At 44.7% G+C, this 19,298-nt stretch overlaps 1 protein-coding gene across 2 annotated transcripts in view; it reads left to right on the top strand.

Moving 5' to 3' along the window:
• Nucleotides 1-19,298, top strand: part of AGXT2 (alanine--glyoxylate aminotransferase 2) — a 399,697-nt gene that overhangs the window by 121,208 nt on the left and 259,191 nt on the right. For both annotated transcript variants that reach the window (XM_085630974.1, XM_085630979.1), the window contains exon 4: nt 4,722-4,845. In XM_085630974.1, coding sequence (XP_085487100.1) covers nt 4,722-4,845 — 124 coding nt within the window. The remainder of the gene's footprint in view (nt 1-4,721; nt 4,846-19,298) is intronic.

The raw sequence follows: 19,298 nt of genomic DNA, 5'->3' as shown, positions 1-19,298 counted from the left end.
GCCCTCAATGGTGATATTGTGCAGACCCTTCCTGATTGTTTTATTGTGCGGGATTGCACATGTGGTGATGATCTTACCGCAGTTTTCAGGTCTGTACAGTAGTGTTCTGCTGCTCTTGTGGAGGCAGTGGAACTTGGACTTCAGTATCCCAAAGGTTGTTCTGTGTGCTGTGTTGTACTGCCTTTCACTTATTGTCCTTGGAGTCAGGTATGTGGTGAGTATCCAGGGAAGCAAGGCATATGCATTGCCTCATTAAGAGCATGAGAAAGAAAACCATTAGGTCACATTACACTACCAGTTCTGGGGACTGTATTCATTGAGTGCGCAATTCCTTTACCCAGTAGAAACCATCTCCAAATTCACCCTGTGATAGTTGGTTTTGTATTCCACTGTGGCGAACTTGAAGGAGTCATGGGTGCTACCTGGGAATCTGGCCACAAGGTTTGTTATGATACAGGAGGCATCACATACTATCGGCACATTCAGTGAGTGTGAGCTTCTCCTATTTCTGTATCTGAATTCATTAGCTGAGGGGGTATATATGGCAATATGTATGCCATCAACACAACCAATTGCATTTGTGAACTGCTACCCGGTAGAACATTAATTTGTTCTGTTGCAATGATTGAGGGCTATTTGGGAATTGTATTTATTGGTTATTCTTGATAACCATGTTGTCCAGAAACTTGTGAAAGAACCTGGAAAAGGCACTTTGTGACAGCCCCTGCCACTGCTGTGACCCCATGGTAACTGCCAGAGGCTAAGAGGTGTAGGCAACACAATACCTGTACATGTACTTCTCAAAAATCTCTTCTTTGTCTGATCAAACAGGGTGACCCTCACCCTAAATATCCTTTCCTGTCTTCTACCCCTTCTCTGCCTAACAGACAAAATACTCCTCCTCCTTGACAGAACATACAGGGACCCCATTGTGAAAGAGCGAGATGTATTTTGTGTGCCTTTTCATAGTTTGTACCTGGTTACCACCTTATCCGAATTGATGATAATTGCCTTTTCTAAATAGCCATTTTGTGACTAGTCGCAGTTAGGAACTCCTTTCTACATGTGGTTACCGATTTGTAATTTAAAATCCCTATTTGAGATTTCCAAAATGCGATTTCAACTATATAGAAATCACATTTTGCACCGTCGGGAATGCCTTTCGTACATACCAAGATCGTATTTTGCATTTCCTAAGGGCCTGAAATTGCGGTTCGCACTCTTAAGAAGTGCAGAATGCCTTCGTACATATGGGTCGAGGTCCCTTGTAGCAGGTCACACCATAGATTATCTAAACAATTAAACACGTATTTTGTCCATCTGAGTACTGATTTAGTGCCTGATTTAAATTTCAGCGGATGGGATACTCAGATATTCAGTCCGCCACACTCAGGGCCGGACTGGGAACCAAAACTGGCCCTGACAAAATGCTCGCCCGCCCCCTCCGGGGGTTAGGGGTGCGGTCGAGCTCTTTGCCACGGCCGGTATTCGGCCGATTTTGTTACAGGGCCGATTTTGCAGCTATGCTGCAAAAACGGCCCTGTAACAAAAACGGCCCCCAGGGGCCCAAAACCTGCCCCCACCTGTGCGGCGCACCAGGGGATTGCTCGGTGCCCGCTACGGCCAGTCCGGCCCTGGCCACACTACAAGTGTATTATATCCTACGACACTTGTAATATGGCAAATGAGATATCCATTATGGTTGTGATGGAATATCCCGTCTGCCAAAATATAAATCAGGCTAGCATCCAAATTTACAGATGTGTTAAAAAATATGTTGCTCAGGTTTGAATTCCTTACAAAACAGAAAACAAGAGGCGTTTGGGAAAACCGGAACAGTTTCGTTTAACTAAACTTTGCAGCCGGGAGAACAGTTACAGGCACGAGGTCTGAGGACTGTTAGTTCTTTTTTATTGATAAACAAATATGTTCCTTCACGCAACCTAAGATCTGTTCAGGCAAACAAACTGATTGTTCCGAAATACCTGAAGAGTTAGTCTGGAGACAGAAGTTTCACAGTGTTGGCACTCACCATCTGGGACTCTCTGCCTATACAAATTCACCAGGCCACAGATTTTAATCTCTTCAGAAGATATCTGAAGACATGGCTGTTTAATCAGGCTTACGATTTATAATGGAGTCGCACGACCTTCCAAACACAGCAGTATCACAGCGCCAAGAGACCTTTTGGTGGAGGCGTGCTTTATAAACTTACTGTAACATAACCTAACATTCCTTACTACGTTTGAGGATAAAATAGCTCAGTAAATTCGGTGCAATTTACACAGACTAAGTAAAACTGGGGGTTTGTGGATGATAATCACTGTCTTCTGATAGTAATATGGAAGACAATGAACCAATGAAAAAGCAGAAGCATTGAGAAAGTTGTAATCAAGAACAGCACTTCACCCATGCAGAGTTGTTGTGCAGGGCTACCCCTATTGAATTGCCCATGGAGCATGCCATTGCCCCGCAAGTGGAATAAACATTGGCATAGCCAATAGGTCTTGCCTTTGGTAGGTGTAAGTCGTTTTGCTGTGTATGAGGTTTTTATAAGTATTAATTTGCAAAGTGCCCTTTAAATGAAATATAAGTACCTACCTGTTATTGTAGTGTAGGTGAAGCTGTAGTAAGGCGGTAGTAGGGGTGTTAGTTCATGGAAAGAGACAAGGCCCTCTCCTGGGAAAGGGGGCAGCTGGGGAGACGACGACGGAAATGTGAAATAATAAACAGAGTATGGAAGAAGGAAAAAACAGATGTGGCTCCCCTCTCTGTCTGGTGTCCCGGCAGATGCACCGGCGGCTATGCCGCCTAGGGCCCCATCTAAACGTTGCTACATCTGGAATTCCTAAATGCAGTCGAGATGTGCATTTGGTTTTGCAGCGCTTAAATGCCTATTCAGGGGTAGTAAACGCTAAATAAATACAATTACAAGTCTGCTATTTGCAGACCTACACAATGTTCATTTTTATTTACTACCAGGTCGAGACCTGGACGGACCCGGCCCAATTAAATCCCTGAAGGTGGTATTAATAGAGGAATGTTGGTATGTTATGATGACAGGAACCTCATCCTTTGTGCACATCAAATGTAAAAACCATGGAATTCATGAGAATAGCAGAGCCAGGGGTCTGGCTTAGTTTTAAGACCAAATGTCCAAGCTGAACTAGCAAGCTTCAACGTAATTTCAAACCTGAAATACATCAGATATCTGCCACATAATATAACAAAGGCAAAAGTGGTGCAGATAAGCCTGAAAATGCTTTAATCCTTGGCGCGACAGCACCCAGGATAATGTACTGCACAACTAACCACTTATAAAGTCCCAAAGACGAGACCTATTGGCTATGCCAATGCTTGTTTTACATGCTGATGGTTTATTTTTCCATGAGCACCCTGGCTCAGACATGGCGGGTATTGGGTTCCCTCCCGCTCCTCCGTTTCTCTATCCATCACATTTAACACTGACAGTAAGTCTATAATGTTTCTATTCTACAAAACCGCTCTGTCAACTCCAGGCTTCCAGAGCAGCGACTGAGGAAAATAAATAACAGCAGTGCCACAACCGACCATGTCAGGGCTACCACCAAGCAAGAAGGAACTTTCCACCGCCCCTGTACTAGAGCTTTGTGTAGTGGCAAAACCACATGTTGTGCGCTTCTATTTGTTCTTGTACACGACTGCCATTTCTACGCGTGTCTGCTTGTGTACCTATCCAATTGCCCTTTTATGTGCCGTGTGCATGTGTACTTGTTCTTATTAAAGAGTGTGTGTGTGTCCCATTGTTCTTGTGTGTGTGTGTGTGTTGCGTGCTGTCTTTTTTTAAAAACGCACGCAAAGCCCAATAGAAATAATGCTGTAAAAAAAGCCACACGCACGAGCTTGTGAAAAGTCTAGAGTGATTCCAAGAGGCCCGCTCCTAGCGCAACGCATGCGCCCTGCGCTAGGCTCCACCTAAAAACTGATACAGTAACTGACCACAAGCGTGAACTCCCCGTGATAGATGGATCTGGTCCAGAACTTGAAGGCATTTGTGTATTTGGGTGCTATTCATGATCTGGGTCTGAATGATGAAAAAAATTGCATCAAGGTTGCATGATACAATAATAAAATGATTTGTAAGCAGATGTTAGATTAAATATGGTACCATAACAAGAGTACTTCAAGTTTGATCCAGATTCGGGGGCATAACGTGTTCATGTTAATAGTTTTCTAAGTTATTAAATCACCAGCAGTTGGAGAGAGTTTGACTGTTAATATTGCTGTGTGAGTGATAGCAACAACTTTACTTTACTTTTTACAATCTCGTTCTTTGTTCTCCTGTTTGAAATGCTGGTTCCAAATGGGTTTCTTTTTGCAGGGGTTAAACTGCATTAAATCAATTATCACAGTATAATTTAAATCTGGCAGTGAAATGGGTGGACATCAAGCCGTTTGAATGTGGCCTAGAATATCTTCCCACAAACGTATTAATAAGAATGAACAAAATGATGAAACACTATGAAGTAATGATATCAGACAGTGGATACAGTATCACTAACAAGGGGAAGGGTGAAACATGGCAAATCAGGAAACGGAAGTTGCCACACTTCATGCTATGAAAATCCAGCACATGAGTGTCTAACTACAAATCTCTTCGTCTTGGGAATTACAATTCTGTTTTTACAAATGCTTCTCAGTCATAAGCGTACGTTTGAATTGTATCCTTTTTTTGTATCTAGGAAGGTAACAGTAGCAGCACAAAAGCAACTTGCTCGTCTGTGGCACACAACCAACATTTATTTGCATCCAAATATCCACGAATATGCTGAAAAGCTGACAGCACGTCTTCCTGACCATCTTAAGGTATTTGGGCGAAGCATTATTAAGATTTCTGTAGATATTTGTAAGACATAAGCCACATATTCAATTTAATCATGTATTTTCAGTTCTTTAAAAAAAATTATTTCTACTAATTATTTTCTCATTTCCCTCCTTTCTGTTTCAAATATAATAAGAACTATCCATACTTATATCTTGGCCTAACAGAGCTCATTTTGGGTCTTGGCCACAGACCGCTTTAGCGGATGTTGGTAAGACCGACTGTGTCCATACATAACATACACTTGACTTGCTTTGCGTCAGCTGCTTGCACATGATTGGTAGGCTTTGTTGTCTTTCCCAGTTGTCTGCTTCTGATTCCCTTCTTTCCTCCTTATTCTTGTGTTTGTCCCTCCCATGAGCGTCCTAGTCTCAGAGTGTTCTGGCTAGATGAGTTGTATATTTCCAGGGAATAGTTGAGCGGACCCATTTTAGTTTGGCCTATAAGGCAACTTTAGCTGCTTCGTCAGGCTATAATGTATATTACAAATGAATCATACAGAATAGCTATATATAGAGGGGCTTTTGGTCAGCTCATTGGACTGCTAAATTTATATTCACTTTTTTCGCCTCCCAAACACAGAATAGAGCATGGAGCAGAGAAAAATCCCACCTTACCCATTGGCTGCATTCACCTTGAGTAACTGCAAATGCCTGTGCACATTATTCACATCCTCTTAAAATATTTCCTTTATCTTCAGTTTCAAATCTTATTCAAAGTGTGTTTTTTCAACTGGATTTATTTATTTATTCATGTTAACTTTAAATACCGGCAATTTCTTTTGCCTTTTGGCTTATTAAATATATGTTCTAAAGTGTTTATCAGACATTGTCATTTGAGTGCTTAGGTGATGATTTATTCTTATCTCCTTCACAAATTATAATAATAATGAAAGGCATGGCAGAACTCAAAGACTTGTTTTTTAAAGTACATCATTAGTAAAACAGCTGCATCAATGCATGGTGTTTTTGTTTTATTTAACGTTTTTATTACAAGCATAAGGCTGCAAAATTTGGGTGCATATTTTATTTTAGGACTCGGCCATAACTCAAAATGCTGCAATGGTGGCTGATTACCGACAATTTTAACAGAGGGATATCTCTTTCTTCTGCTCCTCCTTTGATTTCGACCTCTGATGTCAGCAGCTGGGTGTGGGGAGGTGGGGGGAGCACACGGTCAATCTTTCTCAAGAGGAACTACTTAACATGTCTAAGTGGAAGGAACTAGGAGAAGTTTTCCCTTCTAGCTCTCTCTCGCCATTGCAGAATCAATCAATGGTTCGAATGGACAATCAAGTAACCAGGTCCTCAATCGACCATGTAGGGAGTACCAGTGTCTTCTATTTGAATTGGTCGGCAGAGGAAATAGGCACATGGGCAGATCTCAGTCTCCGATCTCACTCTGCAGTCTATCTTCCCTGCATGGACAAGTGGCCTGCCGGCAATTTGAGTCGACTATTTCCATCTTCGGCAGAGATCTCGCTGTTTCACCAGTTATTTATTTTCCTGTAGGAGGTTCTAGGGGTTTTGTGGTTGGATCTTTAAGCATCTCAGGAGAATTCCCGTCTCATGAACTACTGCTCTCTCCTTCCATCGGTGGGCGTGTGGGCGGTAGATGCAATGAGCTTTCCTTGGCCGAGGGGTCTTTGTTATGCTTTTCTCTAATTTGTCATGTTGAGCCGAGTTTTGCAGAATATCATTTCTGACCCGGAGGAGGTCATTTTTGTAGCCCCAAACTCGCCTTGTCATCATTGGTGCCCTCTGTTTCTCCAGCTGGCATTCCTTTTGCCTCTAGTTCAGTGCTTAATTTGTAAAATATGAAATGCCAGGTCTCTGACCAGGAGGCCACTACACCTTGCACCAACGATCAACCTTGTCATCGCTGCCAAAACAACTACTAACCATCTCTATCACATGTAAATGTGACAGTTCAGATTATTCCAGGTCCCCAAAGTTAAAGGAATGGATGGGGAGGCAGGTATTAGGAATGTTAATGTATATTGTATTCCTAAACAACCGTTGTTCTGCTCTTCTCTAAAGTATATGAGCACGGCCACCATGTGGTAGACTGTTCTAATTATGATGTTGACAATTAGGTACTGGTGCCGAGCACCGGAAACCAATTAAGTGCTGGTGCTGAGCACCGGAAGGCACCAGCTCAAATTAAGCACTGCTCTAGTTCCCAACTTCTCCTCCTCCTCTAAGTTTCCCATCTCTCTCAGTAAGTGACAGCAACCTCGTAGCTCTAGTGGCTTGTAGATTAAACGGGAGTGACCGATGCCTCTAGGTTGCTTTCATGAAAAGCGACCTGAAACCCTTGGTGTCAATGATAGGCACTGGAAGAATACATCCTACGTGTGTCTATTGAGCAATCTTGGGGTTTATTATTCTCAGGGAAATTCAGTTTTGTAATTTATCAGGGTTAGCTATCTGTTGGGTTTGGTTGCCTCCATTCTGCAAAGCAAGTGGTCAACTATCAGAGCCATTAGTGGTTCAGAGCTGAGTCCTGTAGACAATTTAGCTAAAAGGTTATTGAGAAGACCAGTTTGCCACTCACCAGTTCCGGCCTGAAATCTCCCACTAGTTCTAAATTGTTTGTGGCAATCTACATTTTCTCACATACAAAATCTTTTTTGTAGAGGCCATAACTTCAGGAAGAAGGTTGGGTGAGATTGGGTTCCTTCTTTCTCATTACTCATTCATAAGAATTTTTGATAATAAGGTGGTTCTCAGGCTGGACCCTTCTTTTGTTCCCAAAATCTTTACATCTCCTAATTTCTCACAGGATGTATTCCTTCCTATATCTTTTCGATCTGATACAGGAAGTGGTTGTGTCAGCTATATTGGGATGGGAGAGGATTATTTGTTGGTGGCAATGGGGACATCTGGCATCCAAGAGGGATAGCTCACAAGGTTCAATGGGAGGAGTGAGACAATTACTCAGAGTAGTTAAGTTTACTGGTAAGTAATCCGAGCATTTCGCCACAGCTGACCTGTTTCATGCTAATGTACTAAACAAGTCAGCACGAGGATGTACATGATTTTTTAAAATTGATATACATTAATTGCTCCTTATGATAGCATCAATATTAATTACATTTGAAAAGTCTTTATGTTGCTTGATAAATCATGAGTCTAACATTTATTTTTCGGTATAATGTTCTAAATGATTATTTTTAAAGAGGTTATAAAATGTTACCAAAGTCTAGTCAGCCTCCTTCTCAGCCAATACACAATTGCTGTTGAGAACTAGCCTACATTTCACATTTACAGAAGTGCTGAGTAGCGGGAGTAGTATCTCACACTACATAATAGCAAAAGTCTGTCTGGAAATTCTCACTTTGGCCTATCCAATGAAGGATCATTAAGTAGGCATATGAGTAACGTTTGCAGTCGTATGTGGCGCAAACTCAGCCCATGTGCAATGGAGCACTTTACATAAGCACCAGTTACATTACACAAGGTCAGATTCATTTTTTTAGGGTTGGGGAAATGAAGTGATTTGCCAAGAATAGCAAGATGTTGAGCCAATGCTGGGACTCAAACCTGGTTCTGCAGTTCCAAAGTCGGCTACATCCTCTCAGCATCCTTGATGGGTTCTGCCTTTGAAATGAAAGTGAAAAGAGAACAAAGAATGTCTTTCTAGCAAGCAGAGCCTTTTTCATTTTGGAATTGGAGGATGTTTATTAAATGTATTTGTTTAGGGGGGAACCTCACATTGGCCCATGTAGAGCTCACAGGCACCTTTGAAAACACAGCTTTTCACAGTGTAAAGCTTAGTTCGAGGGTCTGACTTGGTAGCTGATCTTCATCTTGAATAGATTCCTGAGTCCTGAAGCTAGAAGCAGTAGCCTTTTCTTCGTATGCCTATATCGCTGTTTGACTCAACTCGTGTTTGGGTAAATATTTAACTCGTAAATGTAATTTTGAGTCGATTTCTGGTTGCTTACATTTAAAAACGCTGCCACTCGCATTCGGATTTGCAGTTTTGCATTACAAAATTACCTACCAGTCAACTCAGGGAAGAGGTGTGGTGCCGCGGCCAGGGCGACTGACTCCGGAATCTGGGGATCACGGTTCGATCCCCGGCGGCAGATTAGCCCAGCACCATGTGACTCTGGGCAATAGCTTGCTTAATCTTCCCGACGGTCCCCAGTGCCTAGAGACCCTAACGGGTGATTGTTTGCGCTTTACAAATGTGGATTGTAACTCGGGTAAAAAAATCTACCTGAAATGTTTATTGACCACCCACATTAAAGGAACTGCCACTTACGTTCAAACACTCACTGTGACTCGCATTCAGATTTGCAGTTTTGCACACACAAATTACCCGAACAGACCACTTGTCAAAAAATTGACCTGAAATGCCACTCGTGTTAAAGAATAGCCATATGGTACATCTTTTTTAAAACATGTCTTTTTATTGAGGTTTTACGAACAGGTATATAACAAGAAATGGTAAAACATCTGGAGCATACAATTGCTATGGTCAAGCCTATAACTGAGAACGGTCTCTGGTGGCCCACCCACCCTGGTTAATGAAGGATCAGAAGTCCACAAGGCAAGGATCCAAATACTATCTAGGGGAAAGAGGCTGGGGCAGTAGGTTGTGGGGAGAGGTGGGAAGGGAAGAAGGTCAGGAGGTGTACCTCCTGCACCTGAAAGACTTGCGGGTCCTGTGGGAGGGAGGAGGACCAATGGGAGGGGGAAGGCCACCAAAGACATGCAACAGTCCTCAGGTGGACGGGATGGTGGTGTCCGAGGATGACTTGGACTGTGGGTTGATCAATTTATAGAGTAGTGCCTCCCAGCTAGGGGACAAGGAGCATCAGCAGAGACCTCTGGCATCCTCCCCATGCAATGCCACTGCCTTAGCCCATTGGGTATAAACCGTGTCACCACGGTCGGAGCGATGGCTGACTTCCAGCAAGATGTGATCGTCTTCTTAGCCAGTATGAGGGCTAATTCAAGGAAAAGGGCTGCAGCCCTGCAGTAATGCAGCCTAGAGTGTATGCCCAGGGTGACCAGGTAGAAATATTGGGAGTTCCCGTGAGGTGCTCCAGTTGCATGAGAACAGTGGGCCAGTATTTGTGCAAATGTGTGCAGTCCCGTAGGATATGTTTCAGGTCATCCCCATGGAGCTACATGTGGGACAGATGTTGGAGGCACATAAGAAGACACGTGCAATTTGATTTGGAGATAGATATGCCCGGTGAAGGTTGTAAAACTGGATAAGTTTGATGAGGGCATTGCAAGACACCCTCTGCGGGTATGCCAGCACCTTCTCCCATTCTCTGTAGTGAAGTGTTCTGCGGAACGCCTCCTTCCAAACCCCCCTTAGGGGCTGGAGTGATATCTGTGTGTGTGCTAGCTTTGCCTTAGTAAGTCAAGTGTTTAACAACCTGCACCCATCGTGTGGAGTATTTGCAGGAGTTGGTGTGTGACTGACTGGTTCAGAACCTCCAGGTGCCCTCTAGCACCCCCGCGGTAAGGCATAAAGGAGGAATTGGCCCTCTGAAAGTGGACCCAGTTATCCTTTCAGTAACTGGGTTGCAGAATCTACCTTGGTTGAAATATGTAAGAATGACATTGCTGAGTATAGGGTTGGAGTGCTAATGGTTCAACCCAGAAGAGGAGAGAGCTGTAACTAAATACTTGATAAAGTTAGATATGGGCAATCGAAACAACAGCTATTGATTGGGAATGCAGCCCATGAACACCTAACCACCTCCTTCCTAACTTATAAGGAAGGATATATTAAGGAAGGCTTCCTTGACGAGGTTGAACCCCACAGGGCAAAGCAATTATACGTGTAGTTGAGACTCAGAATTTTACCAATCCACACATTCGACTCTAAATTGTCCCGGGCTCCACCAGTAATAGATAGCTTGTGTCCATCCTTTATGCAGGATGCCGAAACGGTAGATCTTCTGCTCTGTTCTTGCCCAGGATATCCAGGAGCAAGGAAGAAATGGATAATTCCTTTGTGTCATGTTTTAGGCCTTAGGACTATAGAGAGGTATCTAGAATCTTGAATAGCGAAACCTGGGATTTAATTGTTTTTGCCGTATCTCGTTACTTATTAGTAGTATGAATAGGGAGGCAGAAAGGCTTCAGGCAAATTGCATATTGACTACATCGTAGTCACGCCCAATCTGACACATAGAAACCTGCAATTGATTTAGCCTCAAGGGAAGTGGGTCAACATACAAGGATTTATGGTAAACTTGGTGGACCTGATTTTAGTTTTCCTATTTGGCCTACTTCTTTTATTTATTACAGACCCTTGGTGTTTTGTGTTATATATGTTGGAATAACACCATGGGCCCGATGTAGGTGGGTAAATACCGGTCGGTAACGGTGAAATTGGGTAAATTTCACCGTTACCGACCGGTATTCAGCCAATTGCAATTTTCGTAATACCGAATGGATTCGGTAATAAGGAATCGGTAAAATAAGGAAAACCAGTTACCGATTCCTTATTACCGAATTGGAGATACCGAAAACCCCAAATACCGATTCAGTAAATAAGAATCGGTAAAAGAGATGTATAAAAAATCGGTAATACCGAATTTCATGAAATTCGGTATTTAAGAGTCGGTAATTACTACTGACTCAAAGCAGGTGGTAATCATGTGCACAGCATTGAAACATCCCCAAAATGCAACAGTCTCAACACAATGGTGGCCCTCTACGTTATTGCAAGGCGGCTACGACTACAGGCAGCAGGAATGAGGATCTGGAAAAGGGAGGAGCGCATATACAGACAGCGCATCACACTATTTCAACTCACTGAGGCAGAAATTGATGAAAGGTACAGGCTACACCCCCAAACTATCCTGGACCTGATACGGGACCTGCACTCACTCCTGGAGCATCCTACACCAAGGGCACACGCTATACCACCACATGTCCAGGTGCTCTGTAGCCTCCACCTATTAGCATCAGGAAGTTACCAGGGGGTGATATCTACGGCAGGTGGTGTGTCGCAGAGCTGCCTGCCTCTGTTCCTTAACAATTTCCTGGATGCCATGATGCAAAGGATGCATCACTACATACGCTTCCCAACCACACAGGCCGAACTGAAGAAAACAAAAACAGACTTCTACCAAAAGGCACAGTTCCCGCATGTTATAGGGTGCATTGATGGGACACAGATACCTATTTGTCCACCTGCAGCCAACAAATACATCTACCGCAACAGAAAATCCACCCACTCCATCAACGTGCAGGTCATCTGCGATGCGGCCAACATCATCACCGACATCGTGGCAACATTTCCTGGGAGCACCCATGACTCCTACATATTCCGCAACAGTGGAATATACACACGTCTGGCTGGGGGAGAATTTGGAGAAGGATACCTGCTAGGTAAATCACTATGACACACCGTGATGTATACCGATAATGAATGTGTTGGTGTTTGTTATTAATGGCACTTTCTTTCTCACCTAGGTGATAGCGCATATGCCGTGCGGGCATTCATCCTCACTCCTCACCTGAACCCATCAACCCCAAGTGAGAGACGGTATAATGCTGCGCACAAATCAACACGCAACGTGGTGGAGCGGACGTTTGGACTGTTGAAGAGCAGGTTCCGCTGCCTCCACAAAAGCGGAGGTGCCCGTCAGTACCGACCCATCATCTGCTGCAAGATCATCGCTACATGTGCTATGCTGCATAACCTGGCAACTAAGAAAGGGACAGCAGTCAATTTGACCGACTCTGAGGATGATGACGATGACTGTCCACAGCCAGAGCCCAGCGCAGCAGGAGTGGCACCAGCACCAGATGGGAGACAAAGACGGGCTGAGATTACACTGAACTATTTCTAGGTAAGTAAGGAGACACAGCCAGAAATTGTGTGTGAGTGACGTAGTTTAATAGCATGTCACTACGCCACATCATGAAGGGCTTAACATAGCAGTCCCAATTCCAAACAGCCTACAAAGCCGTCATGGGTTAATTCACCCATGTATCAAAAACAAGTGTGCCTGGCGTTACCTCCTGCCCCCACGCACAACATTGCTTCTTCCTCTGTGTACACTGTCCTCACTGGCAATCTGTCCTGTGCCACCACTTTGCCGTCTGCTGCACCTCCTGGACTCTGTAACAGGGAGCGTTTCACTACTGCGGCTATTTGTCTCCTCACTGTCCGCCCCATCACCTGAACCAGTATTGTCAGTCAGATTATTTTGTAGCACTTCTAGTGCAGCGGTCACTGTCACCAGCCCCCTTGCCACATACCGGCTGCAGTGTGCCATCTCCTCCTGCATGGCCACCGAGTGCCTGCAGAGCAGAGAAGTGGCAGTGGAGAGGCGGTTCACCGCCTTGGTGTAGTTCTCCATTTTCTGCCTCTCCCTGCGCCTTGCCATTCTGTCATCGTCCATCTTGCTGCACAGCAGCCTCACTGAGTCGGACATGTCCCTCATGCCCTCAGCCATGTCCCTCATTCCCTCAGCCAGTGTTGTGTTCATTGTGCAGATGCCCTTCTCTATGCACTGCAAGGGTGCTGTCATGTGCCCCATCTTCCGCTGAACTGATCTGATCGCCTTTCCTTGCAGGCGCTGCACCTTCAACATGTTCACCTCCAGAGCTGCATAGACACTCTGATCCTCGCCCTGCGAAGCTGGACTGTGTGCCCTAGCCCTGCGGCGTCTGGCACCTGTGTGTGGTCGCTCTGTGGGGACTGTGTACCGGCATTATTGCCATCGTCTGGCACCGTTGGCTGTTCTTCCCCCCTGCAGCCCTCGTCAGACAACTCCATCTTTTGGAGGCTGGCAACTGCATGCCTCCTGGGTCTTGGAGATGGTGGCATTGGTGACGCTGCTGGTGATGCCGGTCGTGATGCCGAAGTTGATGGTGGTGGTGTTGATGGTGGTGGTGTTGACGGTGGTGGTGTTGTGGTGTGGCCCGCAGGCGAAATTACATCCTCCTCCTCCACTCTATCTCTCCTGGGTGCCTTTCCTGCCTTGCCTGGTGCAGCCCTGCGCGATGTCTCACCTGTGGAGACAGATTGAATATTAGTTCACTTGTCTGGCAGCATTTGCATACAAATAAATTTCAAGTCTGCCAATAAATCTGACTGTCCTCTGCTTGCTTATCGCTGATGTGCGTCACATGCCTTTGGGTTCAGTGGGCTGACTGTTATGATAGGTGTTACACTGACTACATCTCCCATAATGCATTGCTGGTGTTTTGTAAAACCTGTACTGGAGTGGGAGTCACACTGCCTCATTGGGGAATGGGGATAGGGAGTGGGGGGCGCAGCTTGGTGTGCATGCATCTTACCTTGTTTGGTTGCAGCTCTGGCTGAGCTGTCTGCATCCCCGATGCCGCTGACACTCTCAGGCTCAATGGTGGACTACACAAGCAGTTCCAGTGCAGTCGGTGCAGGTGCTCTATTTTTTCCTCCACCTGTCAGGTTTGCTTGCTTTTTCCTTTCTGACATCCTCTTCTTCGCCATACTCCTGAGGTCATACCACCTCCTTTTTAGGTCGTCCACGTCACGGTGGGTCACACCTATGGAATTAATGAGGTCCTGGATTCCAATTCATATTTTTCTTTTTTGTGACTCAGGCACTTATAGTGATTTTTTACCAAATAGCTTGGTGTGTTCCATTGCCACCTCCTCAATTAAGATCTCCAGCTCCCTCTCACTAAATGTAATTTTTCTTTTCCTTTCTGCACCATCAGTTTCCCTGTCCTGGCTGTCCATTCTGGTGTTTGATGTCAGGTAGTAAAGTTGCTCCTGTTTGTCTTTCTCTGCTGCCTGCCTCTCCAACAGCTTCTGGTTCAGTGCAGCTGCTTGGGTGTGGCCACTTCCTTGTTGGGAGTAAATAGGATGCACAGGATTGGCTGATTCCTCAATTGCAGGAATTTTGAATTACCGATTTGGTATTTGCCGGTTTGGTAATTAAGAATCGGTAATACCGATCGGTATTAAGGATTCAGGATTTTTTCCCCGAATTTTACCGATTCGGTAAAAATTACTGAATTTTTACCTACATCAGAAATACCGATTTCTTAATACCGAATCGGTAACATTCGGTATTTAGAAATCGGTATTTCACATTTACCTACATCTGGCCCCATGTCTCTTCATTGTCATGTGCCAGTGAGGAGTCATTATCTTGAGCAGAGTTGCAATTAGTAGAGCTTTCATATATTAACAAGGCCCCATAGTATTGTTATTGGGACTTGCATATGATTTACTACTTTTATCTTTAATTGATTTTAATGAAGTGTATAGTGGCTTTATAGATTGTATAGGTGGTTATTTTTAATATAAAAACATTTTTGCATATAGAATATAAATGTGATGAATTTTGTATGTACCTTTTAAGTCTGAGAGCTAAATATAGAGTGCATTGCAAACAAAAAGAAGGAATTGGCCCTCTGGAAGCACATACTATTCAACCAGCGCCTTGAATGGCAGCAAGTGCCCAATCCGCATGATGATCGCCCATGCAAGAGGAACCAGCATCCTTCCACTCCCGCAGGCGCTGGAGCGGGGAATCCAAGCAAGGGAATCGCTGGAGCATGCTGGGTAACGTGTCTAATGAGGAGAAGTGCAAGCTGCAGACATGTGAAAGCCACCCGCGGGAGAAGAGGCAAACACCAAGGGTTCATAATCGGGAGTGGGGGAGTTGAAGAAAGAATGCCCTAGTAAGGTGGGGACTGATTGTCATGTCGTTCTCTAACTACTGGCTCACCAACCAGCAGGAGAGCCACTGTAACTGGGCCAATAGGTAATAATGTATCGGAGTTGGGCGCTCCAAGGCCTCCCTGCTCTGGGGGTGGCTGGAGTTTTGAAAGGGCCACCAGTTAGTGCATCCAGTGCCCAAGGGCATGCCCCCTGAAGGGGATAAAGATCCAGAATTAATGAACAAAGGAGGGAAAGTGGAAGGTTCACAAAGTAATGGACGAGACGCGGGAGGATGATAATCTTAGAAATCGCCACTCGGCCCACAACTGATCAGCGAGCGAATGGAGGCAACATCTGCATTGTGTTACCCTCAAGAAGGTCCGGTCCCATGTGGTATACCGACTCCCCAAGAACCAGACAGAAGAAGGTTCCCACGGGATCTGCCACTCCCCTCCAAGTTAATCTCCTGCACAAGCGGAAATAAGCAGGATATATCCCAGCTGACTATCATCCCCGAAACCTGGCCAAAGTATTCCAACAACAAATCAACCACTGGGAGATCAGAATTGCCATCCCGCGAATAGAGCAGGACATCATCTGCTTAGAACAAAGCCACATGGGTTCCATTGGATAAGAGAATACCCCATCCCATTACCTCTGTCCATTGCCCAGGATGTCAAAGGCTCCATGGCCTTGCAATGGCATACAGCAAGGGCAGAGAGGACTGCCCTGCTGGGTGCCACGTTAAATCGCAGAACGCCTGGATACGGCCCCTCCCAAATAGGGTCCTAGCTTTGGGGGAGGTACCCATACGGTTCACCTTGCGTTAAAATTTCTCCTCAAAATTACCACGGAATTGTGTAATCTCTGTAATTTTCCACCCATTTTGTTATGTAAAATCACCAAAATTATGCCAGTTACACTGCCGCAATAACATTTTTGCCCAGGCCTACCATAACTGTGAGCCCTCCTCAGAACACTTTCTGGAACTGCAGAATAACAAAAGTGAACTGGACCCAGCTTGCTGAGACCTAAAAGGAGCCCTGAAGAACTAGACCTGCTCCCCCTTGTAGCCCAGACTAAGAAGTGGGCTCCAATGGTCAGTGGACTAACCTCCTGTATGGCTACAGGGTCACAACAAGCTGAAAAAACACTTTTGCCTGTAGTGACCAGTTGATCATTGACCAGTACCAACTGGACTTGGACCGGACCTTGCTGATGGCCTCTGCTGGTGTCAGTCCATGCCCCTAAGTGCTGTCCCTGGGGTCCTAGAAGCCTTTGAAGTGGCCAAGAGAAGCTGTTACAGAAACCCTGACATAGAAAAACCTTGGACTTTCATGCCCTCCAGAGCCATCTGGGTGACCTTGCCGCAAGGTGTCCAATTTCAATGCACATTCCTCAGATGGCGAAAAACGGGGTTAACCCAATAACCCTAAGAACCTGGGTATTAACAGTATATCAAAACACTACGCACGATGCGTACGGTCGGAGGCAGCAATCTGAGGGATCGACCCACACTTTCTGATAGGCTAATGGAGCATGTCAGTCAGTCGGAAACTCACCATAATCCATTAAGGACGGCGTTTCCGCTGGCGGGATTATGATGTCAGTTTCCAACAGCCTTTCTGACATGGAAAAGCTGTTAGAAACTGACATCGGGGGCCCCTAGCAGGGCCCCGTTGCCCCCTGGTCCTCCGCATCTGGGCTTGGGTGGCACCATTGCCCCCCTGAACATCATTGCACTGTGTGGCAGACACTAGGAGCTTGGAGGTGCCTGCCACAACATGCAGGGATGTTCACAAACTCACTGCCCGCCGCACAAGCTTCCATTGAGAAATGGGAGTTTCTGACAGCACTATTTGGAGTCAGATCGTAAATCGGTGTGCGGAACCGCTGATCTAAAGTTGGGCAGTTCCTCCATCGAAATGGTGTCACCTACTCAGGCCATGACTGTTAAAAATACATGAAAAGGATGAAGATATTCAGTAATTAACACAGATTATTTAAACAACATCATGCAGTACATATTTTAGATCAAACGTCGACGTTTCAGCCTGTGTGGTAGAATTGACATGGGCCATCATCAGGACACATCAACCTAGAAGTTTGACAAAAAAAAAACCCAAAGAAAAATGACCAAGATTGGCCTTGGTCCATCATGAGATAACATCAACTGAGAAAGTAACCATACGAAACAAGGAAGAGGACCAATTTGAGAGTGACTTGAAGAAAATGTGGCACTAATCCAGAAAGTAGCATCCAGCATGGTCTCCAGTATAGTACCATTTGAGACACAAGGAAAACTACATCTGCATCTTTTATCTCAACCAATACAAACATATCAGTATCCCTTCCAAGGAAGTGCCTGCACCACAATGAATGACAGCGGGGGACAGATGAGCGTGTAATTATAATTAAGATCGTCTTTCCATAGGAAAAGCCTTTTTTTGTTTTGCTTTTGGAGTCTCTGACAAATCTTCACAAAGCTTTTCAGAAAGGTGCTACGTTTTGCCCATTTTGTGCAAGAAAAGTTTTGAAGTGATCCATCTTGTAGGGGTCAAGAAAAAGGGGGGTTCCCAAAACAAGTTTTTCCTAAGTAACTTTAGACACAGCTACAGCCCAAACAGCTGAATGGATTTATACCAAATTTGACAGACAGCTAGAGTTTGGTCCAGAAAGGTTTTTTCTATGATTTAGTGGAAATCTGTTCAGTAGTTTTTGAGCCATTAAGGCTCAAAAACATCATATATTTCACTCCGTAGAGGATCTGCATTGGATCCACGACGGATTTGTAAATCTGTGCTCTCAACCACGCATTGTGATTGTAACGTATAAGGGGTCAGGGTAGGGCCTTGTGGGAGGTGGTCCAGAGGGACAACCCCGGGGGTCAAATAAAAAAAATATATATATTGTTAGGATTCCGTGTATTCGCATATCCATGTGACACCAAAAGTGACTCCTCTGGGCATGCGCTCTGTATCCGCGGATCCAAAGTGAATCCCCAGAGATGTCACATTGAGTGTCACATGGACCTGCGGATCCATGGATCCCCCCAACAAATGGGGGGTTGGGCTCCTAAGGAGGGGATTTGGATGCAGGGCGCAGCCGCAGGCTAGACCCTGTGGCCAAACCCATGCAGCGCACGGTCGAATGCCATGCAGAATATGAGATTGGCTCTCTGCGGGAGGTTGGCCACAAGCTAGAACCTGCTGCCAATGCCCCGCTGTCCACAGCCAAAAGCCGTCCATGGCAGGGGGTTGACTTTTCATATGGTAATATAATCTTACTTTACTTAAAAAAAAAAAACTAGAAATTCTATGAAAAAGCAAAGGTTAAAGTATGGTGACATCTTAATGTTTTCAACTCAAACAACCCAGAAATTCATATGTATTTGATTATTTTACCCCAGTCTACCATCCAGGCTCCTCTATACCAGGCCTCGGCTCTTCACTTTGTAATTCCTGTATTATTTTGCTGTTCTTTCCTCCCTTGGTCATTTGTTTTTGAAAATGTTTAATAAAAACTCTCTGAAATAAAAAATAAAATAAAATTCACCAGATCTAGTTATCTCAAGTAACTATAACTAATGCCCTAAGGTAACTATAAATAGCGCCCTCCCCATGCACTGCTAATTGTCCCACATATTACATCACTCATGTAATCTTCTATGACATCATTGATGATTTCATGGCAACCATTTCAATGAAATTATTGATAATTAAACTGCATGGTGGGGCACGAGTTATAGTCACTTGAGATAACTATAACTAATACATTTCTGTGGTTTTTG

Source organism: Triturus cristatus, chromosome 2_1 (genome assembly GCF_964204655.1).
Source record: "Triturus cristatus chromosome 2_1, aTriCri1.1, whole genome shotgun sequence".
Taxonomy (NCBI): Eukaryota; Metazoa; Chordata; class Amphibia; order Caudata; family Salamandridae; genus Triturus; species Triturus cristatus.
Note: the sequence above shows the minus strand (reverse complement) of the source record. Positions and strands in the feature narration are given on the sequence as shown.